The sequence below is a fragment of the Lemur catta genome, unplaced genomic scaffold (genome assembly GCF_020740605.2).
Source record: "Lemur catta isolate mLemCat1 unplaced genomic scaffold, mLemCat1.pri scaffold_63_ctg1, whole genome shotgun sequence".
In the NCBI taxonomy this organism is placed as follows: domain Eukaryota; kingdom Metazoa; phylum Chordata; class Mammalia; order Primates; family Lemuridae; genus Lemur; species Lemur catta.
Genome location: NW_025423863.1, coordinates 463,906 through 491,436, shown reverse-complemented (window position 1 = coordinate 491,436; position 27,531 = coordinate 463,906). Strand labels below are relative to the sequence as shown.

The 27,531-nt window shown below is 37.5% G+C and overlaps 1 protein-coding gene and 1 long non-coding RNA gene across 2 annotated transcripts; both read right to left on the bottom strand.

The window, feature by feature from the left end:
* Positions 1-13: 13 nt before the first annotated feature.
* LOC123629934 lies at positions 14-4,824 on the bottom strand. The gene is made up of 3 exons (XR_006732403.1): positions 4,783-4,824; positions 2,248-2,341; positions 14-53 (listed from the first exon to the last, which is right to left on the bottom strand). It is a non-coding gene; the product is annotated as an uncharacterized LOC123629934 (long non-coding RNA).
* A 309-nt stretch (positions 4,825-5,133) lies between these two features.
* On the bottom strand, positions 5,134-25,494 carry LOC123629915 (ankyrin repeat domain-containing protein 26-like). The gene is made up of 7 exons (XM_045539282.1): positions 25,475-25,494; positions 23,533-23,625; positions 22,667-22,715; positions 10,126-10,186; positions 9,831-10,033; positions 5,223-5,262; positions 5,134-5,147 (listed from the first exon to the last, which is right to left on the bottom strand). The coding sequence occupies exons 2-7, from the start codon at positions 23,577-23,579 to the stop codon at positions 5,134-5,136; spliced, it is 414 nt and encodes a 137-aa protein (XP_045395238.1). The 5' UTR covers positions 23,580-23,625; positions 25,475-25,494.
* Positions 25,495-27,531: the final 2,037 nt, after the last annotated feature.

Below are 27,531 nucleotides of genomic sequence, written 5' to 3'. Positions count from 1 at the left end.
TCCTTCAGGACTCTCTTGCTCATTCTCTGATGTCACTTCTAGGTCTTCTTCTGCTAAAAAATCCATACATTGAATTAAATTGGATTAGTTAGAAGAGTGAGGTAAAAGACAGTCTTTATAGAAATAGATAGAAAATAAAATTTTCATTGTATAAATTTAGAGTTTAAATGAAGCTAAATCTATGATGAAATACTTACTTCTTTAAGAAATACTTCTAATTAAAAAAAGAAAAAAAACCCAAGCTTCAAGAAACCACTTGGGGAGACACCTGGTCCAAGGCATACAACATCTCAAAGATTCACTCACAAATTCTATTAACTATTAGCTATGTCTGTTAACTGAAGAGGAAAGTGGCCATAGATCTGTGTGAACATGCTGATTGATGAGGGGAAAAGGGATCATTAATCAGTGGAGAAAGTCATGACCCTGAGGGGGTAACCATCAAAACTGATGGGAGAATGCTACAGCATATCTGTAACACAACCCAGCAGAATTATTTGTACCATTATACTATAATTAGTTATCATGTTCTTCAATTTGTCCCACGATTTAGAAGTACTCAGCTGCAATGCAGTTGAGAGCATAATTCATCTTTCATCGGAAAAACTATTCTGAACTGATCAGTTTGGATTCATTTGTAGAATGCTAGTTAATGAATATATTCACCTTTTTCATTAGTTATATGGGCTATTGGTATGCCTACATTTCTTGTATCTACTGGGTTAGTCATCTTAAACTTTCTTGATACACACACATACAAAAAGCCTTAACACCACATCTAAGAAACAATGTATAATAAATTTTCTATATTGAAATAACAATTTTAGTATTCAAGGATGAACTCTGTAATTTTTTTTCTTTTTAAAATTAGTTTGGTTACCAAGTAGTCTTTAAAAGACTTTTATGAAACAATTACCTTACCAAAAATTTAGCTATCTTAAAAAAGCGGCTGATGCTTCTATATTCAAATTAATCTCATTTGATTAACTCATATTAATGCAACATGTATATTTGCTGTCTGACAGCTATGGGGAGGAAAAATAAACTACTATTGTTCACCCCAATTCTAGCACTCCCTCCTGCTTCTACTAACCTTTAAAGTAGCAAGAATCTAAGCTTCTGTTTGAGTGTAAATATAATGAAGTCATCTGAAGTGCTCCCAAGTTTCCTCATCAACTCCAAAATCACCTTCCTAACTACTTTCATTCCTCCCTCCTTCACCCCTCACAATCTTTCTTCCTTTACAGCAGTCATGTAGAGATCTGTGCCCCTTATTCTCCTCCTTCAACATCTTTGATTTATTATTCCCACCACATCTTTCCTCTTCATTTAGCGGTAGTACCTTATATCTCTAATTTCTCCTTCCTCATCACTTGGCTCCTTCCCCTCTGGCTACAAACATGCTCAGAAATGATAACAAAATAATGTTTTCCCCTGATCCTGTAACATCTTAAACTGTTATCCAATGGCTCTTCTTCCAGATTTCTCTAAAAAGAAGTCTATACCCAAGGCCCACCAGCAGGAGCATCAGCTGAGAAGTTACTAGAAATGCAGAAGCCCAGAGCTGCTGACTCAGAATGTGCATTTTTAACACAGCTGATTGATGAAAGTTTGAGACGCTCTGGTCTACACTGAGTGTACTTCCACATTCCTCTACCTGAACTGACCCTTTTGGAATCTAGCCTCATGTTCCTCCCTATCATGTCCCCACAAATGAAATTGTATTACAAGTCATAATGTTTCTAATGGGCTGCTTATCAGCCTCTATCTTCCCTCATCTCTCAATAACTGACCCTATTCTCTTCTTCTCTCCAAAGTTTTTATCTTGAGCAGTACTAATTCTACCCTATGAAGTAAGAACATTTCAAACCACATTAAATTATGCATGTGTACAGCTGACCACATATGCTTCTATTCCTCTATGGTATAGAAAAGATAGTGCTGCAGGCTTAGGTGCCTCAATCCTTAGTGCCTTCCCAACAGTGAGGGAGATAAGAAGAGTGAGAAATGTTTGCTATACTTCTCTGACACACTCTGGTATTGGAAGCTCACTTTATATGCTTCCCACATTTCAAACACTCTGCTCTTCCTTTTTCTGAAGAATTATTTTATTTGACCACCCTCCATTATATATGCCTGCTTCTTGATGCTTGATGATATTCTTTGGATTTTAGAATGTATCAGTGTACATGTTTTTAAATAAACAGTCTGTTAAATGATTTTCTTTTAATAAAATATGGTTCTTACCTTCTACTTGTCCATTTATGGTGTATTCTTGTTTGTGAACTGCAGCCCACCGTAAATCACCACCATACTTCTGTGGGAGATTCGTGGAGACATTCTGTTAAAATTAATATCAATAATAAGTTTCAATTAAAAAATAAAAATAATGAATTCCATCAAAATTTTCCAATCATATTCTTAAAACTACCTGAATTTCCTATTGTAAAGGCAATTAGACTTAAAAATAAGAGAAGTATGTATTGAAAAACCAAAACATTTGTACAGGGAACTTCACATATGTTATCCAGCTCAAGGTTACCTTTTATCTATTTCTGGCTATTGACTCTGAAAACCAAGAATGGAGGAAAAAGGCAATATAGTCACAGACAAAATATTAATGGGTATGCACATTTCAACAAGGAAGTAACTTCAAAATACCTGATTGTACTTTACAATCCCCACCAAAAATAAGAAGAGTATTTAATATTTATACATACATACAATACACCTACTATAATAATTACATAATTAAATATTTAGAATAATTTTAACCTTTGAAATGTTTAGTGTTAAAATAAGATACTTAGCATGATAACAAACATCAGAGTATGTCAAGTTCAGGAAGAACAGCACATTTAACAAGCTGCATCATTTTGGAAACAAGGGCTTGCAAATATCTAAATATTTTTTAATAAAGTTTTTACTGATAGTATAAACGGATCAATAAAATGATGGAGTAGTAAAAAAACATATCTTTATGTCATATTTCAATAAAACCAAGGAAATGTTACACATGTACAAGGTAAAGCAAACAAATATTAGAGATACACAAAGTAAAGTATATGTAACTCTTTCCCAATTGAAAAGAAAACTGCAAAAAAGAATAGCAAACCTTAATGAAGAGAGAATTATAAGAATATTTATTCATAAAGCATCTAAATGGTGCTGGACACTTATTTGTACATTTTTTCTATACTTAATAATAATTGAGTAGGATGGTGGTTGTCCCATTTCCTGCTTCCTGGTCATTCCAGGATGTTAAGGGTAAAATGAAGAGATGTGATCCACTCATCTCTCCGTCCAGAATGTCCTCCTCCTAGACTTTCACGTGGCTTGCTCATTCCTAGTCATGTGAAAGTCGGTGATGTAAATGTCACCCTCAGAAAGATATTCTCTGACTACAGAATTCTATTCACATTTCCATCCCCATCCTAACTACAAACTACCTCAATATTTTCTAACCAGTCTCTGTTTTCCTTATATGCAGAACTTATAATGACCTATAGCTCTTTGTTGTTTACTTATTTTTCTCTTCCTACCCCTATAGAATATTCCCTCATCTTGTATATTCAGTGTCTTACTTCCCAGCATGTAGTTGGTACTCAATAACAGACATTTAATCAACGTCAAAACATATAAAATCCCATCAGGAAGGTCTCAAGCATCAAATCACTATATTCCCACAGGACATCTCTGGTAATAGTCTGCTGGGAAACTGAACATAACCAAAATTAGGAATCCATATGCTTGCTATAACTTCCATTCTTTTCTTAGGACTACTGCCTTCTGGTTTGCAAAAAGTACCTTCAGCATTCATTAAGTTAGTGAATATCAGTGTAATCATTTGGTCCCTCATTTGTATAAACACTCTCTCCAGTTTACAAAATGTTTTTATGTTTCTTACCACATTTGTTCATTGCGTGTACTTAAGGAATAGATGTTAGTACCATATTTATGAAGAAGGTCACTGATATCTGAATAGGATAAATCATTCATTTTTTTCAAGATTGCATGGCTACTAAGCGACAGCACCAGGACACTAACATGTCTTCTGGCTTCCACTCAGTGCTGGTACCACTGTGCAGCAGCTGTTCTATCATCAGACCCTTCCCATATCTTTCCACAGTTGTCACTTCAATGTACACTGTCATTATATTATGCTGACACTAGTACAAACATGGATGCCACAAAAATATCCAATGGCTTCTATTTTTAAAAATGAATTCTACTTATTAAAACACCACTAAACTGAACTGTTGTTACTATAGTCCTACATATTTACTGTTCCCATACTTTTCCTTGTCTGGAAATGTTGTTTGCAGATCTATACTTAACAACCCAATTATACGAACACCTTCAAGTTGCAGATATTATCTTTTTAAGTTCCACGTTGGAAAAGACAATCGTTCAAACAGTTTCTCTCTGAGTATCATTAGGACTTTTACACACCCACATATAACATAGAATGATTCATTTGATCATAAGTTGACCTGGAATAATTCTTTTGTTGTAGAAAAACCTAAGTTGAGAACCCAAACTGATTCCTTTTCTAAGCTTTATTTTGTTGCACTATACTATAGTAGCTTCTTAAATGAATCCCACAGGTGAGAAGAATTGTACTATGCAATAACCAATTTGTTAATTGTGAGCTGAAAATACAAGAAACTAACTCTTTACAGGCATAAACAGAGGTGAGAACATAAAGTCTAAACATTTCCTTTTAGGTTCTAACATCATTTGATACTTATATTTTAAAATAACAACAACAATAGACAGTACCTCCAAATCCTGAGGTGATTCTGCATCTTCATTTTTTCCAGGCTTTAATGCAGACATCTTGTCTATAAAATGGTATTCACAGATACACTCATGAGAACATTTTTATCATACATTTTAAATACATATACAAGTCTATCACCATTCATTTTTATCTCAATAAAATAAAACTAATAGCAAAAATAATTTCAAGGTTGAACCAGTTTTAGGAAGAAAAAAGTAGACAGTATCAAGAAAGACAGCAAAAGAAATATATTTAAAAGAAATGGATAATATATTTGGGTCTGCATACTTTAAATGTTTTTTTTTTGTGTGTGATGGCATTTAAGGATTAAAGAGTATCATAGATATTCACTAACTTACCACTTCTGTTATTTTTGTGCACATAAATAAAATTGACATTACTTTTTGCTCTCGTGGAGCATGTTCAATAATACCAATACCATTTTCCTTTTGTCCAGATGCTGGCTTTGTTGCTCCTTCCTATTTAAAAAAAAAAAAAAATCCCAACTTCAGAAAACATTGCATTTATTCCCTCACTCACTCACTCAATTAGTCTATAAGACAATGAACGTTACTCTGTCTATCAAATCACAGGCACTATTCTGGCAGAAGCTGATAATATAAAAAAACGGTGGATTTTGCCCTAGATTCAAGAGGAGTTTGAGATGTATGAAAGAGAGATGGAAAAGAATAATTCACTGATTCTACAATTAAAGTGAATAAAGGACAGTAAGGGCACAAAGGAGAGAGCAGTGAGTTCTCCCTGGGAAGATCAGGAAATACTGCAAAGATATATGGCCACATTGTGAAAGATAGAAAAAGTGCTGAGAATGGGTGTGAAGCATTTCAAGACAGGGCAATGTGAGAAAAAGGATGAGTATTTGTAAAGTATATGAAAATGGTAGAATTAAATAATGAAATTCTATACAGAACTCAGAAATTTTGAAAATGAGAATAAGAGGAGGAAAAATACAGTTCAATTTTTTCAACTATACTTTTAAAAATTTGAAGAATGTGAGATATAATAGTACTAATATATGAAAATATTTATTTCTGGAATATTATCATAACATACACTTTTAAATTGAATAAAAAGATTTAATTCTAAAGTACCAATTCAAGATGCTGCAAGAAGACTATTTTTAAAATTAATCTTAAGTTCCATCTGGATCTCTCCCTTGACCCAGTAATCATTCAACAAGAGATTGTTTAATTTCCATGACCTTGTGAAGCAGTGTTTCTGTTGGAATTGATCTCTAGTTTTATACCACTATGATCTGACAAGATACATGGTACAATTTCTATGTTTTTAAATTTGTTGAGGTCTGATTTGTGGCCTAGGATTTGATCAATTTTGGAGAAAGTTCCATGAGATGATGAGAAGAATGTATATTCAGCTTTATTTGGGTGGAATATTCTGTAGATGTGTGTTAGACCCATTCGTTCTAGAGCTTTGTTTAAGTCCATGATTTCTTTGCTTACTTTTTGTTTGGGAATCTGTCCAATTCAGTCAGTGGGGTACTGAAATCTCCTCCTAATATGGAATTACTGTTTATCATGCTATTTAGATCAAACAGGGTTTGCTTTATGTATCTGGGTGCTCCTGTGTTCGGTGCATAAATATTAAGAATTGTTAAGCCTTCTTGTTGGATTTTTCCTTTCACCATGATTTTGTGACCATCTTTGTCTTTCTTTAGTCTTGCTATTTTAAAATTTATGCTGTCTGAAATCAGAATCACCATGGCCTCTCTCTTTTGGTTTCCATTTGCTTGGAAGTTTGTTTTCCAGCCCTTGACTTTGGGTCTGAAAGTATCTTCAAACTTTACTACAAGGCTATAGTAACCAAAACACCATGGTATAGGCACAAGAATACAGATATAGAATTTTGGAGTAGGACAGAGATCCCAGACATAAAACCATCCTCATATTGTCATCAAATCTTCAACAAAGCAGACAAAAGCATACATATGGGAAAATAATCTCTATTCAACAAGTTGTGCTGGGAACACTGGATGTCCATGTGCAGAAGATTTAAACTGCATCCCCACCTCTCACCTCTCACAAAAATCAACATACGATGGATAACGGACTCAAACCTGAGGCACGAAACCTTAAGAATTCTGGAAGAAAATGTTGGGAAGAGTCTTTTAGACATCCACCTAGGCAAAGAATTTATGAAGAAGACCCCCAAAGCAATCAGAGCAGCAACAAAAATAAACAAATGGGACCTGATCAAATTACAAAGCTTCTGCACAGCCAAGGAAACTATCATTACAGCAAACAGACAAACTGCAGAATGGGAGAAAATATTTGCTTTCTACACATCTGATAAAGGGCTGATAACAAGAATCTATATAGAACTTAAGAAAATCAACAAGAAAAAGTCAAATAGCCCCATCAATAAATGTACAAAGGACATGAACAGCAACTTTTCAAAAGAAGACAGATTAATGGCCACCAAACATATAAAAAAGTTCTCAACATCTCTAATCATTAGGGAAATGCAAATCAAAACTACAATGTGACATCACCTAACTCCAGTGAGAATGGCCTCTATTAAAAAGGCCCAAAATAACAAATGCTGGCATGGATACGAGAGATTGTGACACTCTTATACTGCTGGTGGGACTACAAATTAGTACAACCCATGTGGAAAGTAATTTGGAGATACCTCAAAGAGCTAAAAATAGAGATATCATTTGATCCCGCAATCCCACTACTAGGCATCTATCCAAAGGAAGAGAATAAAGACATTTGCAATCAAATGTTTATAGCAGCACAATTCACTTTTCCAAAGCTATGGAAACAACCCAAGTGCCCATCAATACATGAGTGGATTAATAAAATGATATATGTATACTGTGGAATAATACTCAACTACAAAAAAGAACAGTGATCTAGTACTTCTTATGTGATCCTAGATAGAGATTGAGACCATCCTTTTAAGTAAGGTATCAGAAGGATGAAAAAACATGCACCACATATACTCACTATCAAATTGGTACTAACTGATAAACACTAAGGTGCTCATAGGGTAGTAATACTCACTGGGTGCTGGTCAAGTTGGGGGGTGGAGGACTGAGGGGAGTAAACCCACAGTTAATGGAAATGGGGAACACTGTATGTGGGAAGGACACTCTTATAGCCCTAGCTAGGGTGAGGCAAACAATATTTCATGTAACCAAAATGTTTGCACCCCCAAAATATCCTGAATTAAAAAAATTAAAATAAAAAAAGGAATGACACTAAAAAAAATAAAATTAATCTTAAAATTTTAAACTGTAGAAGAGAAATGCTTATGTGATGCAGAATTATGATGTATTTCTAAGTACTATGATCATGTAAGAAAGAAACATAAAGCCCTCCATTAAATTTCACCTTGTTTTCTTACTCCCATGTAAGCAACATACTCATAGCTCTAATTTCCTATTTCCATCATATAGGACGGTAGTTAAAAATTGGAGAGAGCATCTACTATAAAGAACATAAAGCTATGATTACCCGAATTGAAGATTTAAGAATCTTTAAATACATCTACAATTGTCAAACAGGCCCCAATATTCACATAAGGAGTGGAGAGAGGACTACAAAATCAAGTCTACAGGCTTTCTGAGTTTTGCAGATGAAAAAATTTATGTGCAAGATATAACAACTATGAATACTAAACTTAATAAATCTTCCTGAGAATAATATAAAATGTTCCCAATGCTAGAAATATTTTGTAAAAGTAAACAACCATCTTCCAGAGATGAATGTGTATACTCTGTTGACAGTCACCCCTTCTTTATAATGCTATGACAATAAGTAGTTTATTCTAGGGAACAATAATCAATTATGATTGCATTCATGTGATGTATACATATGTGTGTCTGTTATATGTAGAAATTATTGGCACAAGATAAATAACATGTCCAGAAGTAAACAATTGTAGCATTTATTTCTTCAAGAGGCTTGCAGCTCAAAATTTATATTCTTATTTAATGAATACTGATTAAGAACCTCCCTTATATAACCTGAAATTTTAAAAAAGATCAAATAAAATGTTTATTCCTTTCTCTATTTTCAAACAGATCTAAAATGATTGTCAACATTATACCAAACAGTAATACAAATTATTTAAGTAAGTTATGGATAAGCAAAAGATAAGTTATAAACCTTAAAGAAGAAATGAAAGAGTCAAAAATTAATAATTCATAATATCAGATATGGCCTGAAATATATTTCACTTGGCATTATCCAGGAACATAGGTTTTACTCGATTAAATATATTACTTTAATAATTTACTAGATTAAATGTATTACCTTAATAATTTTTTAAAAATGAGGATTCATTTTTTTCCTTTTTACATAGTTTTTATTTGAGCATAATAGATGTACAAATTTTGAAGGGACATAAATTTTGATACATTTCTAGAATCTTGTCAGTGTACTTGAGATATGCATCATGTTAAATAGTATCTGTTCTTTATGGCAGAATCATTTGAATTATTCTCTTATAGCTAGTTTTAAATGTACAATATATTAATTATAGCCACCCTTAACTTTTCGGTTTGTTTTTCATTAAAGCAATCTATAAGTTTTTAAAAGAATATCAGCCTCTTTTTCATTGCCTGTCTTTTCTTGATTTGCATGAAAACAATTTCTAACATACCTTACGATACAGAGTTCCCACTCTCATTTATCTCCACTATTTCTGTTATCTTTTCATAATAATTTGTGTGATCTTGTCTCTCTTAATCAAACTTTGTATTTATCTTGCCCTTCTTCCATGAATTCTTCCCCATCATCCCCCTCTTCATTTCCACATTTCTGAGCTGCTCTTTTGGGTTGCTTTCTAATTCTTTCCTTCTACAATTTCTAACCTAAGAATTGTTTACTCCCCTCAACTTTTACAAATCTCAATCCTGTCCATCCTTCCTTTTGTTATTACATTTGTTTTCTATTATGGCCTTGAGGAGGTCCATTTCTTTACAGTATTTTTGTCAGCATTATGAGGATGGGGGTACATAAATATATGGGGGAGAAAAGTTTTTCAAATAATAACTTACCTTTGTAAGACCACAGTTTTCCAATGACCCGGAGGAAGGTTTCCGCTGAGGCTCAGGTGGTGGAAAGGAAGGATTTAAAAAGCCCTGGACTTTGCCTGATGTTGTGGGAAAGCATTCAAACAGATCTTCCTTTGGATGATCAGAAATCTTGTCCTCAAACACGTTTCCCTTACCTGTTCTCACAGTAGCATATTTTGCTTCTACTACAGTAAAAAGAAAGTAAATAATATATAAAGATATTTGTAATGAAGAATCAGTGGATAACACAAAAATAGGCAATCTTTAAAGAGCTTACAATTTTTCCTGGATTGCTGAGAAGCAGTAGTTAAGTTGGTTAAGTTTGGTTCAGAAACATCCTAGAACAAAAAACAATAGCTTTAAGGATAACAAGTATCAAAGTGGTAAAATAATTATAATATTCACCATTACCATATGACCTAATGCAAAGAAAAGAGGTTTTGGAGTAGATTCAACCTCAATTCTGTCATTTACTAATTTACATCTTCTCATGGGGTGAAGATTAGGAGAGATGGTACAGATGTCCTAAGAATGTTACTCCCTTTGCCCATAATCGATTATTCTACAAATGCTATAATATCCATTAGATTATATTCTTAGCCAAAATAGCCTGAGACAAAAATGGACCTAGTCAGCTTACAGGATTATTAAAGTAACTATCATTAAGATACTTAAATTAATCAATTTTGTGTTACATTGTGAAATGTGTTTGCATGATTTGCATTTGGATTAACTATCTCTTGCCAGGGAAAATGGGAGAGTTTAGGTTTTAGTAATAACTTATTTTAATGGGTTGGCTTTGCAAATATTATCAATCACTTCTATTATGTTTGTCAAAATTCTAAAGATAAATTATTGTATAGATTCAGGTTCTCCCAAGAAAGACAGAAAACAATAATAAACCTTGTGGGGCAATCATTGAAGAATGAAAGCCACAAAGAGCTACTCAGTAGAAAGCTTTCACTAAATACGATGACAATGAAGACAAAGAGGCACTGACAGGGTACACACTGAGGAAATGCATTCTGCAAGGAAATATTTAGATTGGGGAAAAGCATTTTTGCAAGGTGGAAGAGGAGGATGAAACAAACAAACAAAAAGAGACATGACCACTCCACCTAATATGTGATTAAACCATGGAAGAAAAGGAAAAATATTCTGTATGATAAGGTACATGGAGAAATATGAGAATAAAACAGAGACTTTAGTTTACAGTATATCCATGATAAAACTGATAATTGATTAATATTTACTCTACAATTTACTTTCCTATATTCTTCTATAGGAAAGAATTTAATTTAATTACCATAAAACAATAAATTATTGAAACATAATCATCTTCCACTATGTGGAAGCTGTGACACTATTGCTACAGAGATAAAAAAATCAGAAAAAGAAATATTCCATCTCTTTTGTACTTGGAGAAAAAATTGGTAATTAGAATTATAAAGATTCATGTATTGCTTAAAAAGACATTTTTTAATAGAACTTCGGTTGAAGATAAGGAACACTTAAGAAATTTTAATCTGAAATCCTAATCTAAACTTCTAGTTGGATGATACTAGAAAAGATACCATAATTCTCTTTCCTACTTATGATATGTTGCTAATTTGTTCATTTTTATGAAATATTTTCTCATAATAACTCTCCTGAAGTTATACATTCTAATTACTAAAGGGGAACATAAATTTAAATTATATTTTAAAAATTCAATAGATTTAATTATTAATTATATTATGGATATTGTTACTTTTAACATTTCATTATAACCTTAATATTCTAACATTTCTTTCCACTAAAATTCATTTATCTATTCATTTATTCCCATTGAAATATATTAAAATGCTTTATACATGCCAGATTACATTCTCTGTACTCTAACACACACACAAATATGTTTCCTAACCTGTAGTAACTCATAGTAATACAGGAGTCATAAAATTATTATTTAAATAACTAGGAAAAACATGGAGTGGATATAGCTTAGATGGCTGAGTAGAGACATCAGAAGCCAGATCATCTCAGAAAGAAGAGAAAGTTTCAGATGAAATCCTAGCCCAGGTGTAATTCTGAAGAAAGAGTGCCAGAATCTGCCAGAGACACCAAGGAAAGAAGTCACAGGAAATAACAAGAAGGAACAAGATTTTAGAAGAAATGAACCCCCAGGGAATTAGTGGCCCCATGGAAAAGGTAGGTGGGTGTGTTTGATTTTCCTCCTTTCACACCTCTGGCAGTCCTAAGGCTCCAAACTATTGAGTAGACACTGTAGCCTCATAGGCCCAGCACTGCTGCCGTCAGTGAACTGAGAGCTTCTTGACAATACAGCACCAGGCTTCTAGCCCACTGGTTATCACTCACGCTTACCACAGACCCAAGTTGAGGCAGCAGTTGTCATACTGCTTTTCCAGCTATTGTGTGCCTTTGCCCTGCCCAGGGGAATTCAGCATTTTACATTTCTTGACCCTGGAACCCACACAAATATTCTCTAATGCTCAGTCAGATTGCAGTAGCCACAGGGCACTGGTAGGTCTTAGGGGAACTGTGTGATCCCAGAGCTTGGACATACACGGTGGGCTCCCTTCAAGTAAGAAGAGAGTGCATCCCCTGCAGGGTACACCTTGGGAAAAAGAAGACCAGAGTGCCAGCTCTCCTTCATTCAGACTCTTCTCCCCTGACTCACAGCACTGGACCTGCTCTACAGAAAATGCCCAAAAGTGCTCTAAAAATCAGAGTACAGTCAAACTCTACAGTGTAAAAATAAGTAGAAGTTAAAACTCACAATTCTTACAAAATAGTAAATTAAGTGAGAATACAAAGCTACCGGTAAAAATCAACAAGACTGAAACAGTATTTCACTAATCAATATTAACATTCAAAGTAAACCTTCTAAATATCCCACTGCAATGTATCAATTCGTGGCATGGATAAAAAAAACAAAACCCAAAAATATCATGTCTCAAAAAAATACATTTAATTCATAAAGATTCTCACAGAATCAACGTGAAGGTCTGGAAAAAATATTCGATGCAAATGGATATAAAAAGCAAGCAAGAGTAGTTAATCTTATACCAGGTAAAATAGACTCTAAAGCAACAATAATGACAATACCAAGATGGCTATTATATAATGATTAAGAGATCAATTCAATAAGAAGATTTAACTAATCTAAATATATATGTACTTAACACCAGAGCTCCCCAATTCATAAAACAAATGCTACTACAGCCAGGAAAAGAAATCAATAGGGGCATAATTATACTGGGGGACCCTAACACTCTACTGACAGAACTAGATAAATCACTGAGGCAGAAAATCAACAAGGAAACAATGGATTTAAGATGGTAGAACACATGCACCTAAGAGACATTTGCAGAATATACTGCCAAAAAAACTGCAGAATGCACATTCTTCTCATCAGCACATGGAACATTCTCCAAGACAGAACTTATTCTAAACCACAAAACACATCTCAGAAAAGTTTTAAAAAATCAAGATCATATCATGTATTTATTGTCTCATACTACAGTGGAATAAAATGAGAAACAATTCCAAGAGGAACTCTCAAAATTGTACAAATATATAGAAATTAAACCACTTCCTGTGAAATGATCTTTGGGACAAAGATGAAAACACGACAGAAATGAAAAAATATTTTTCGATTGAATGACAATGGCAACAAAAGCTATAAAATTTTCTAAAATGCAGAAAAAGTAATAACAAGAGGGAAGTTTATAAGAGCAGAAAATATCTACATGAGGAAGACAACAAATTAATAACCCAATATCACACCGCAGGAAACTAGAAAAAATGAAAACAAACCAATGCCAAATCTAGCAGGAGACAAGAAATAACAAATAGCCAAGCAAAACTAAACAAAAGTAAAACCAAAAAGAAAATACAAAATGTCAATGAAATGCAAAATTCGTTCTTTGAAAAGATATAACCATTGACAGACCATGAGCCAGATTAGTCAAGAAAAGAGATGATTCAAATAAACTCAATCCAAAATGGAAAATGAGACGTATTTTAAAACAAAATCTGAGATTACTACAAACACCTCTATGCACACCAACTAGAACATCTAGAGGAAGTGGACACATTTTTTGGAAAAATGCAAAGTCCCCTGCTTGAATCAGGATAAAATAGAAATCATGGATGGACCAATAATGAGTAATAACATTGAGTCATTAACAAGAAAACTCCCATGGAAAAAAAAAAAAAGCCTAGGCTGAGATGGATTCACAGGTATATTTTACAAGAGCTACAGAAAAGAACTTGTACTATTCTACAGAAATTGTGCTACAACAAGGAGGGAATCCTCCCTTACTCACCTGTCAAAACCAATATCATCCTGATAACAGAGCCAGGTAAGGACACAACAACAAAAAAAGAAAACTATAGGCCAATGTCCTTGATGAAAATAGATTTAAAAATTCCTCAAAAACAAACAAACAAACAAGCAAAACCTAGCAAAAAACACTTCAACAATATAATTCACCATGATCAAGTGGGTTTCACCTGAAAGAGGCAAATGTGGTTCAACATACAAAAGTCCATAACTGTAATTCACCACATGAAAAGAATTAAAAACAAAACCAAAGCCTAATCTCAATACATGCAGAAAAAACATCCAACAAAATCCAATACCCCTGTCATGACAAAAACCCCCAAGACACTAGGCATAGGAAGAACATGCCTCAAAATAGTGAAAACCATATATAAAAAACTCACTGCCAACATCATACTGAATGGGGGACATCTGAAAGCATTCCCTTGAAGAATTGGAACGGACAAGGATGCCCACTTTCACCACTTCAATTTAAGACACCACTGGAAGTCCTAGCCAGAACAATGAGGAAAAAGAGAGATAAAGCGCATACAAATTAGAAAAAATTGAAGTCGAACTATCTTTGTTGGTTCAGGATATGATCTTATACAAAGAAAAACATAAAGACACCTCCAAGACATTCCTGAAATAGATAAATAAATTCAGTAAAGTCTCAGGTTACAAATTCCATGTATACACATCACTAGCATTTCTATGCATTAACAACAAACAAGGTAAGAATAATATCAGCAACACAATCTCATTTATAACAGCTTCCAAATAAACAAATAAATAAATAAATTATCTGGGAATATACTTAACCAAGATTGTGAATCATCTCCACAAGAAGAACTACAAAATACTACTTTAAAAATGTCCTAGATGATACAAAAAATTGGGAAAGTATCTCAGGATTATGGATTAGAAGAATAAATGTTGTGAAAATGGCCACATTGGCAAAGTAATCTACGGATGCAATGCAATTTATACCAAAACACCCATGTCACTTTTTTCACAGAATTAGAAAAAACAAACCAAAAAAATCATATGATACCAGAAAAGAGTACGAACAGCCAAAGCAATGTTAAGGAAAAAAGAAATCAGGTGGCATCGCATTACATGATGTTAATTTACACTATAAGGCAATATTAACCAATAAATCACACTACTAAAATAAAAGTAGATACATACACCAATAGAACAAAATAGAGAACCCAGGAATAAAGCCAAATACCTACAACCAACTGATCATTCACCAAGGAGACAAAACCATAGATTAGGGAAAGGAAACCCTATTCAATAAATAGTGCTAGGAAAATTGGATATTCATATACAGAAGAAAAAAACTTGATTTCAATCTCTCACCATATACAAAAATTAAATCAAGATGGATTTAAGACTTAAATGTAAGACCTGAAACCATAAAAAAAAATTTAGAAAAAAAACACTAGAAAAAACTATCCTCAACATAGGGTTAGGTAAAGAATTCATGTCTATGACCCAAAAAGCAAATACAATACAATCAAAAATAAATAAATTGAAATTAAGTTAACTAAAATGCTTTTACATAGCAAAAGATGTAATCAACAGGGTAAAAAACCTACAGAAAGTATGCACAAGCTCCGTATCTGAAAAAGGCCTAATACCCAGAATCTATAAATAACTCAAATCAACACGAAAAAAGAAACAAAACCATCAAAAGTAGGCAAAATAAATGAACATTTTTCCAAAGAAAAGAAACAAATGACTAATAAACATATGAAAACATATCACTATTCATTGTACATCACTATTCATGAGAGAAATGCAAATCGAAACCACAATGCGATACCACCTTACCCCTGTCAGAATAGTTGTTATTAAAAAGTCAAAACCAATAGATGCTAGTGGGGATGTGGTGAAAAGAAGAGGCTTATACACTTTTGGTAGGAGAATAAATTACAACAATCTCTATGGAAACTATATGGAGATTTCTCAAAGAACTAAAAGTAGACATACCATTGGATTCATCAATATCACAACTGGTGATCTACCCAAAGGAAAAGAAGTCATATTATAAAAAGGACACCTGTAGGAGATCTGAGAAGAGCAAGATGACCAAACAGAAACCTGCAACAATCATCCCTCCACATGAACACCAAATACAACAACTAGACACGCAAGGAAGCACCTTCAGGAAAACCAAAAATCACGTGAGTGATCTCAGTACCAGGTTTCACATTCAATCAATGAAAGAGGCATTGACTGGGGCAGTAAAGAGCCTTGCACACTATCCCTCCTCCATCCACAGGCAGTGCCACACCAGCACATCAAGCAAAGAGAATACATTTCCCTGAGTCAGAGAGAATGAAGTGATTGTGGGACTTTGTATTGAATTTCTGAGGAACATAGCACAGGTCAGAATACTGCCAGTGCCCACAGAGGGAGCATTTGGACCCACCCAGCCAAAGAGAAATTCTCTGTCCTGAAACCTTAGTTCTGACTACGTCCATCAACTGGCTGAGAAAAAGCAGCCTGGGGCCTGAAATACATTCGTAAGGCAGTGATTTCACAAAGGACACCATCCTTGGGTAGTTCCTGTGCCTGTGCTGGCTCCGATCCAGTGGGCTTGAGGTACACATGACCCAGAGATACACTAATGGTGGTGGCCAAGACAGTGCTTATGTCACCCTTCCCACAAACACCGGCAGTGCAGCTCAGGGAGAGTCTTCTTCCATTTGAGGAAAGGAAAGGAAAAAATTCAGAAGACTTTGTTTTGCAACTTGTATGCCAACAGCAAAATAAAGTACATAGCAGACTCCTAAGGCCCTGGATTTAAAAACATAGTCCATGAATTACACTCCTAGAATCACCTTGAGCCAGAAAGATACGCTCTGCTATTAAAGGAAAGACCCAGTCCTGGCAGGATTCACAACTTGCTGACTAAAGAGCCCTTGGGCTAGCATAAACATCAGAGGGAGCCAGGCAACAGTCACCAAGGGCTTTTGTTGAGATTGGCTGGGTTCCAGTGTGACCTAAGCAAAGTCTTAGCTATGGTGACCATGAGGGAGTGCCCACATTGCTCCTCCCCCAACTCCACCAACTCAATACACAGAGTGAGGAAAGAGAATGAGAAATTTTCCTTGTAATCCAGGAAATTCTCCTATATCATTCCCAACTCCACCAAGCCAGTACTACAAGGATCTAGCAATCGTCATATCATTACTGGACGTGGGATTCCCCCTGTGCTGATTCACCTGTAGTAACCAACAAGTTACTTAACAACACTCAATTTCCTTTGAATATCTGGAAAGCCTTCCCAAGAAGCTCATGTTAAATGGAGCCCAGATCAAGAAGTTTAAAATAAATAACTGCAAGATGGTGAACCAGAGGCACCACTAGCCAGAGCATCTCTGTAAGAAGGAGGAGCTTTAGATGAAAGAGAAAGAACAAACAGACAAACGAACACAGATTGAGTGACAGTCTAAAGGAAGGGTTCCTGAACCTACAGGAGACTCCACAGGAAGAGGCTGCAAAACACAACTGGAAGGAGAACGGCATCAGTGGGTATTAAGCCATGAGAGGCTTGGAAACCTACAAGAAGGGTAGGTGGAGGAGGAGTTAACATCCCCCTCCCTCACATCTCAGACTGTCGGTGGGCTCCAGAGCTGCTGGAGCATCCTTCTGCCCACCTAAGCCCAGAGAATGTTGCCACCAGTGAGAAAGGAGCTTCTTAAAAACAGGAAACCAGGCTCCCAGCCTCCCTGGACACCTCCCACCCTGCTGGGAGTCAGCTATTCTCCAAGAAATACAGGTTCCAAGCAGGATCCTCGCAAGACATTTGGAAATAATAGCGACAGAGACAAAGTGTAGTTTAAAATGATGGGGGAGGCAGAGGTCCTCCAGCATTCCCGTGAGCCAAGAGTCACTGAGTGAAATCCTGCATCAGTATTTATTGGCACAGCAATTAGCTGTTAGCGGTTACAGATTTATGTGTACAGATCATTCATTTAGGTTTAAAGGCTCCCCAAAGGTTTCAAGAGATCCTTTAATTAATTATATCTACGTGAGCAAATGGTTACAAAATTTTTCTCAGATAAACTTCTTAAGCACTAAGTTAAGAATAGACCTACCTGTGTATACAAGTTAAAGATAAAATTACCAATTAGCAATAAAGCTAAAACAGAAATATAGAGACCATGTATTTCTTTATCTAGTTTGTCATTAACTGAGACATGTGGTCAAGAGCGAAGCAGGAACTGTCCATGAGGCTAATTAGCTTTAGCTACAGGTGCCTGCTGGGCTGGCATCCTTTGATCACTTCCTTAACCTGTGACCCTATGCTGAGCTCCGCCTTACACAAGCTCCAGGTGCTGGCCTGCAGGCCTCGAGACAGGCATAGCCTTGCAGTCGTCCCTGGACAGTGGAATGCCTCCCCTGTTGCTAAGCAGCTTCTGGTATGTGAACTAATATGCTCAGTTTCCTTCAAGCAAAGCCCTGAAAAACTCCTGCAACTTTCCATGTCTCTTAATTCTGTATTCCAACAACACCCCACAAATCTGAGCTGGACAGCAGGTATCATATTTCTTCTCTACCATCAGACACCTTTGTCCTCCCTAGGGGGCTTCAACCCCTCAGGTTCCATATTACTCACCCCCACATAGACATTGCTCAACTTTGTCCCAGACTACAGGAGCCACAGGGGTCCTGTGGGTCCCAGGTGATCTGCATGAATCTGCAACCCCATCATTCTGGACAGACTGCCTCCTGGAGAGAGGGCTGGAGATGACCACAGTGGATTTTCCTCCAGCCAAACTCTTCTTCTCTCCTTTCCCTCCCCAACCCATCGCTGCCAAGAGAAACAATTGGGCGACCACATGGAGGCCTCTACAGGAAACAGGGTTCACACTTTTCCTTATTGGTCCTGCAGTAGACAGAGGGGTAACACAGACCATGAGCTCCCTGTCTGCTAGCCATCCCTGGTGATATTTTCCCAGCAACTCCAGTAAAGCATGGAACTACCAAAGGTGGGGGGACATATAATCAGCTTGGGTACCCCATGGATGACTTGGGAACAGCATCCATATCCCTGGTATGGTCAAGAACTGGATACCAGGGATGGGCCCACACGCCAGATCATGTATGCCCAGGTCTCAATCGTATTGCCCGGAGGCACAGAAGAAATATTTGTGAATAAGTGTCATGAAATGTGGGTGCCTGCAGGGACAGACAAAGAGGAGAGTGCAGTGGGGGTCCTAGATGTAGTGTGCTCTAAGGGCAACCCTTCTTACATGGGAGGACCGCACTTCTAGCTGAGGCCAGGATTCTGGGAAGGAAACATCCTGGCTTGCACAACAGTTGTAGGGGACCTTGGCTGGTTTGAGGGCCTAATGGCAGAGGCCTGGGAGAAACCATGTAATAAAGGAGGGTGGAAAGGAGTGAGGCATGCTCTAGACTGCCAGATTGAGGGACTCAGATAGCACTGCCTCCTCACACAGACTTTCTGGTTGAATGGGGCTACTTCAGCCCCTCCCTGGCAGCTTTGTCCAGAGGTAGGGAGCAGATCTTCAACCCCTGTTAATAGCATTTTTCATCTTGATGGCAAGTTCACCACCCAAGCCAAACATGGCCAGCCTCAGTCCCCCACCCACAACTGCTGTGGTGGAAAGTAAGGGCACACTTGGAAGTCCCAGGGTTCATCCAACCACTGGGGGCCAGAGAGTGCTTTTCTTGAGGGACTAGACCTGGGCACATGACCCCCCCAAAAAAGCATTGCAGCTTGTTCCTTCTGGCAAGCACCAATTACTAACAGTGAAGTCAATTTGTACATCTTTTTACTGCATTTACTGACTCATCATATGGGCTGTAATTGATGCTCACCTCCAAGCACCACCTACTGGTTCAGAGAATAAACTGGGCATGTCATTCTCTAAACAAAAGAAAATCCAAAAGTAAGAAGCAGTATCTGCTCCAGATGAGAAGGAATATGAGACAGAACTCCAGAAGTATGAAGAATCAAAGCAAAAGGACACCCCCAAAAGGGGACACCACATCTCTGGCAATGGGTAACAACCAAAACCAGAATATTGAAATGACACATAAAGAATTTTGAACATGGATTAAAAGGAAGCTCAATGAAATACAGGATAACAAGGAAACCCAACACAAAGAAAGGACCAAAACAATGCAAAAAATGAATTAAAAAAACACCAAAGAGACTGAAATATTAAAGAAAAAAATCAAACAGAATTTCTGGAAATGAAAAAATCATTCAAGGAATTACGAAACACAGTGGAAGACCTTAAGAATAGGTTAGATCAGGCAGAGGAAAGATTCTCAGTACTTGAAGACAACACTAGTTAATTGAACAAGTCAGTCAAGAGATAGAGCAGATAAGCAAGAGGAACAAGCAAAGCCTACAAGAAATATGGGATTCTGTAAAAGGCCTAACATAAGAGTCATAGGAGTCCTTGGGGAGAAAGCCAAAGTAGCTGACTAGAGAAAAAGCTTGCTGGACCATCCCAGCAGAACAGTTGAGGATTGGACTGAGGAGAGCAGAGAGTGATTACCGCTTGGAAGTAGACTTCAGGGATAGATACCACTGGAGTCCAGGAACACCACCAAGAAGAACTGAGCTACTGAGAGAGGAAGATAGAAGGGAGTTATTGGCATGAACTACTTCCAGGGAGTCCTGGAGCCCAGGGAAATGGTAAGGGTTTTGTTTTCCCCTCCCCCACCCAGAGGCCTCAGGGCAGCAATGAGATGCAGGGTTCTCATCCATTAGGGGAGGGCCAGAAGGACAAGGGAGTTGGCATCGCTGCATTCAGATGCCATCTCCTATGCACTCCCCGACTCCTGGCATCACAGGTAGTAATTTTGGCTCAAGCAACTCCTAGCCATGTGGCTGCACCCACCTCATAGTAACCACCAAAGCACCTTGTACTGAGTGACTTGGTTCCACACAACAACACACTCCCAGCTGAGCCTGCCTTGGGCCAGGGAAGCGCACTCCCAGAACCCATGCCAAGCTGAGCCTGCCTGGGTCAGCAGAGCTGCCACCAGGGCTCAGAGAGGCAGACAGACAGGTGTCACTCCAAACTTCAGAGTGGTGCAGGAAGTCCACAGCCCCTTCCCCAAACCATAGCAGCCCTGGAGTTCTCTGTGCTCAGTAGCACGCTTCAGTGCCAGGGGCACTTTTCCACCCACAGCCCTCAGTTTGTGATCTTGCTGCCTACAGGTGCTTGGTGTGTTCAGCTGCTAATTGTGCAGACAGAAGGGCAGGGGCCATGGGGGAGAGATCCAGTTCTAAGTTCAGGTGGCAAGTGAGAACCCATCCCCATTGGGAGGGTGTGGAGAGCACAAGAGAGCAGGGTTCTATGGGAGAGCCCAATGCCCCCTTCCCCACTGAGAAGTGCCATATTGGAGTTGGCTGTGCCATTGGGACTCAATTTGCATAAGTACTGGTTCCTATGGAAACCAAATGCCTTAGTGCCACAGGCTGAATCAGAGCAACCGTCCCTATCCCCACTCACTTTAATAGAGAGTTAAGCTTGAACCAAAATTTCCTTTAGCTGCCATTATTCTCCCAGTGGGAGCATCACTTTAGTGGTGACTTTGGGGGGTAGAGAGGCCCACCCACCTTGCGTTGGGGTCTAGTGGCAGAAAAGCGGTGTACAATTGGAGATCCCCCTATCTGCCAGTGACGTGCAGAGACACATGCCAACAGGCCAGATACACAAACAGTGGGGAAGCTTGAGAGCCCACCTTGGGTGAAGAGGAAACAAAAGTGGACCAATCAGAGGGGAAAGTGACCAGGTTTGTGGATAGGAATGGAAAATCTGGCCAGAGGCCTCAGCAATCACATGAGTAGGCACCTGCCATCAGGAGCAGCCCTCTAATCTTCCAGAGACCACTCTCAACTCTGTATCAGTGGCTCCCCCTAATGGCCAGATAAGCAACCTCTGAGCCCCATGGAAGCCCACACAACCAGGCTATTGCACCCCAGCTGTGATCCATCTTGCTCCGCCCCCTACTAAAGGAGGGAGCAGAGTCCAAGCAACAAATAGAAGCTAACGGCCCTCCCAAAGCTTAAGGCATTCGTATACCCCACCTGGTGAACCAGAGCCTACCATGGGCACAAAGGATTACCTCAGTAACTGGCTCCTCCACACAAACTAAAAGCAATGACAGCAGGAACAACCCCATAGCTAAACACAGTTCCCTCCGTCTCAAGCTAGTAAGGAGCAGTGGATTCGTACCCACAAGTACAGTCCACAAGCTTGAAGCTTAAGCTGGGGGAACAAACTCCCTACACTCCATTGGGAAGAGGTGAAGAGGAAGACAACAGGTCAGAGGTAACAACAAAGGTTTCATCAAACTTATGTAGAATGGTTTTCTCTGACCAATTTTCTATTATAAAGTCATATGTAAACCACTGCTAAATTTTAAGAGAAAATACTATACAAAAGGAGATTCAGAGTAGTAAAATAAATTTCACAAGAAACCACTTTACCTTGGTATCGACACTGCTTAAATCATCAATAGTCGGGTAGGTGGACATCCTTTAGAGAAAAAATATACAACAAAAATAAATGAGGTTATCTCCTTAAAATAAAAACATCTACAGGGTTCTATCTAGGTGCACCCACTCAGAAAAAATAAAACAACATGAAAGGTCAGCTATCTAGATATTAAATGATGTTTCTTGATATAATTATTAGTAAAATTTGGTCTCTGTTTTAAGAAATATTCTAGTTACTTACCTCTGTCTCCACCTCTCACAGTCTATGAAGTAGTCAATGAAGAATTACTTTTAGCTTCATAACAGATATCGACCACCAATATATTAGCAAATCCCAAGTATAATATGTCTTCACAAATTGTCTGTTCACTTAGTCACTGACATGACTTTTGTTACCTGAATTGGAAGAAACCTGATAACCTAAAACAAGGTAGAAAAATATGCTGTCCCTTCTCCATTACATGTCTCTGTTTCAAAGACTAATCTGTATAACTCAGAAAATTGGGAGGCTTGCTTCTTCAGGAAGGAAAGCACCTAAGAAGGCCCTATATCTCCCCTTTACTCTAAAACCATACAGGTAGTTCCAGGAAACATCTGAAATGTTTGAAGGACAAATGTACAAAAGTAAAAAAAAATTATATGTTGTTATTGGGGATATTCTTCCAAGAAAAAGTACAAAATTAAAAATTATATTACCCGATTATTTTGCCCATACAGGTCATTCCTTATTCAGGTCTATATAAACTAGCAATCCCTTAAAAACGTTCATAGACACTCAGATACTCAAGGAGAGAGACTACTGGAAAAGGAGAATCCTGGTAGTCATACTTCTATTTCCCAAAGTACTATCTAAGTACCTTCTTATGGGCTCCTGATTCCAGATCCTTCTTCTGGAGGACTCCATGGCAGTCTTCAAACTTTTAATCTTCAGTCTAATACAGCACAGGTTCCTGAAAAATAGGCTCAAATGACCAAGAGCAGAAACCCTCTATTTCCCTCATCCTGATAAGAAGGCTAAACGAGTCTCAGTCATCCTCTCCCAGGATAGGCACATTACCAGCTACCCCAGCTCCATGACTGATTTCCCAGCAAATCTTACCCCGTCTCTACTCTACATGTACATGGGAAAGACATCAGTGAATTGGGAAAGAAGTCAGAGGTGAGGGGACACGTGCCATGGGCCACAGACCTATGTAATTCAGCAACCGCTAGCCCCCTAGTACTCAAGGGGCTCTAAGCCACCCCTGTGTAGGTTGGAGTGGAAGTAGATGATACCACATTCCTATCTGCTACAGAGACTCTTCCCAGTGGCTCAAATTCTTTTAACATCTTTTGACAGAAATTTCAAGTTTGCCAGTTCCTCCAATTAAACAAACAAAAACACAGCAACCTGTTCAGAACTCCCTCAAACCTTCTATTTTAATGTGCCTTTCTAGATAAATCCCAACATCCTTTTGATTCATTCATATGATTTCTCTTTATCACACTTGTCAGAAGCCCCAATATTCTGATCTCTTTTCTTAAACCTGTATTTCTCTCCAACCCAGCATTGTTCTTCTTCAAAATTGGCCTTCCAATGCTAATTCCACTCTTATCCACTGCCACTGGGTTCAGCAGCTAATTTCATTCTTATTCTCTTCCTTTGGGTTCCCTAGATCTACTCTCCATTTCTATTATTAAAACACTCACCTACAAAGATGATGAAAAAGGAACAGTACTGGGCTTGAATGAAGAAACACGAGTTCAAATCTCATTTCTGCCTCTGACTATATTCAAATAAATCACTTAAATATCTTGGGTTTCAATCCTTTGTTATTTACCAAAGTAAAAAGTTTCAGGTATGCTATCTAAACAACTACTTGACCAGGATGTTAAACACAGATTAAAGTACCAGAGGATATTTTTATTAGTCCCTAAGATTCCTTAAAATCATGAATTTCTATGTGCTTTGCATTCTCTGTTTAGAAAAGCAGGGAATATTTAACTGGAAGAAAAAAAAACAATAAAAAACCAAGAAATGCAAAGTAGAAAGTAAAAAAATATTAAGACAAAATTACAGAAAATCATGGGAGAAAAAAAAGATTCTAGAAAAAAAAAAAAAACTTTCATGGGATTAGGCAAGGATACCAGCCTAATGGGAAAACTAAACTGGTAAGTCATTAAGTAGAAAAATCAATTAGAAAGAAATTCTAAATAGCTGATAAATAATTAACATAACATAGCCTATATGTAGATAACCTTCACTTAAAGTAAAACAATTCCTCTCTAGGACTTGCCTGGTCTTGCTTATGTAAACCTATGGTCCTACAACCACAGCGAAGTGAGATCTGTCCTAAAACCTTTGATGTTAAAAGGAAGGACCACTGTCATTCTCAAATACATCAGGACATGCTCTTGGAATAACCAGATTTATAAGAAGAACTCTTGATGAGAATTAATATATAACTAAATCTGACTTTCTAAATTGATCTAATTTGTACCTGTACCTTGATACAATACTGCACAGGTTTCTCTTGATCTATGCTACAGGACAAGCAAACACATTTGGGAGCCAGTCAGGCTGATAATCAAACTATGGGATCATGGAGCAATTAATTAACTTGTTGGAACCACAGTTACTTAATCAGTAAAAAGTAATAGCATGGATTCTTTGAGAAGCAGTTGTGATGACTATAGAAGATATGAAATGTTAAGCACATAATGTGATCTGCAGCCCAGAATAGAACCCTGAAAAGTTAGGTTATTTTCTCTGCATTCCCTTAGCTAACATACAATTTTTTAAAATCTGCAAAACCCTACCTGATTGTAGAGTCTTCAGATATTCCATCCACTATTAAAAAAAAGCAAAGTATTTTTAAATCAACAACAGACAAATATAGAATATTAAAAGCATTGAAGAGTATGGTGTTCTAAGAGATTAACAATGATAACAATAAAATAGAACAATTACATGATAGTCTGTGCTGTTATAAAGCCATGGAAATGTGGTCTCTCAAATTATCTCCTTGTACATACCCTTCTTCTTCTAGTGATATGTGAGATGATACAATGATACAATGCCTACATGTTGAGATGAATTAAGTTGAGTAACATAGCAGTTTTAGGCTACAATTGACGTTCTGACATCAGAAAGATGAGCATCTGCTTTGGATGATCCTGAATCGGGAAGCTGCAATCATATTGATATTTGGATCTTAGGAGCAGAGCATTTTGATGACTATTAGGTGGATAGAACATCGAGTTTGGATACACTGGTCAAGTGAATGATTCAGGTCCTAGACAGGATGGAGTGGGATGGCTGAAGTTTTCAAGATGCTACTTAGAATGACATGATGAATGGCACCTGCATTAAGTTCAGCTACTCGAGAGGCTGGGGCAAGAGGATCCTTTGAAGGGTTCGAAAATAAGACCAGCCTGAGTGACACAGCAAGACTCCACCTTCACAAAAAATAAATAATTAATGCACACTTTTGTATATGTTTTAGATTTTGGACCAAAATAAGAAAAAGACTCATGCTTTGTTACAAAGGATTCTTTTGGGGTCATACCTGAGGACTATACTAGTATTAATATTATTGATACTATTGGTAGGCAATCAATACATTAGTAACAGTTGCCTCCCCTCCTTTGATTTATCAAATGCAAGGGAGACTGGAATTTTTCAAAATCTGATACCTACAGGTGAACCGCTGTGTACAATCATCATAATCCCAACTGAAACATACCAGAGTGACAGAAAATGGTCTCACTAGTAGAGTCAGTATTGTAAGAAGACAGTGTCAAACTTAAACAGCATGATTTCTGGACTAACCGACTGGGAGATGTAATCACAGAGTATACAGCAGTCCCCCTTGCTGCTGTATGTTCTCACACCACAACAGCAATTATGAACACAAAGGACTTCTTTGACCAAATGTGGTGGTGGTTCAGGGGCTCCCCATAAACAATTAAGCAATTCATTCTGCTGGAGAGGCCTGTTGAGAGTCCTCCAATTCAGTTCCAACAGTATCTTCAGATCCCACAGGTTGGGGCTCAGTTCCCAAGGCTGGCTTTTTCCCACACCAGTAACAAATGTGGGCCTCCAGAACTTCTGAATGATCAGATTCAAATCCAGGTTCCTGTAATACACTCTTTGGGTTCCACTAATTTGTCAGAATGGCTCACAGAACTCAGGCAAACATGTTGCAAAAGATATGGATGAAGAGATGCATAGGATAAGGTATAGGGGATGGGGTAGAGCAATTCCATACCCTCCTGGGGCACTGCCCTAGAACAACTTCCACATATTCAGCTATCTGGAAGCTCTCTGAACTCAGTCTTTGGCTATTTATGAAAGCTTCATTACAGAGATATGACAAATTAAATCATGGGCCATTGAAAATCACATTATCTTAAGCCCCACTCTCCTCCCTGGAGGTTGGAGATAGAGTGGAAGTCCCAGCCCCCTAATCATGCCTTGGTCTGTGATGACCAGCCTCCATCCTGCAGCTACCTGGTGGCTGCCAGCCATCAGTCAATCCTTCACAAAAAAGATAATCACTTTGGAGAGTACAAAAATTTTAGGAGTTGTATGCCAGGAAACCAGATCAAAGACCACATATATATTTCACAATATCACATCCCCTGTTTTCATTTCTGTGGTATCAGTTACCCATGGCCAATCATGGTTCCAAAACGTTAGGTGGAAAATTTTTGAAATGTGGAATGCAGATGCCATTCATCATGCCATTCTAAGTAGCATCTTGAAAACTTCAGGCATCCCACTCCATCCTGTCTAGGACCTGAATCATTCACTTGACCAATGTATCCAAACTCGATGTTCTATCCACCTAATAGTCATCAAAATGCTCTGCTCC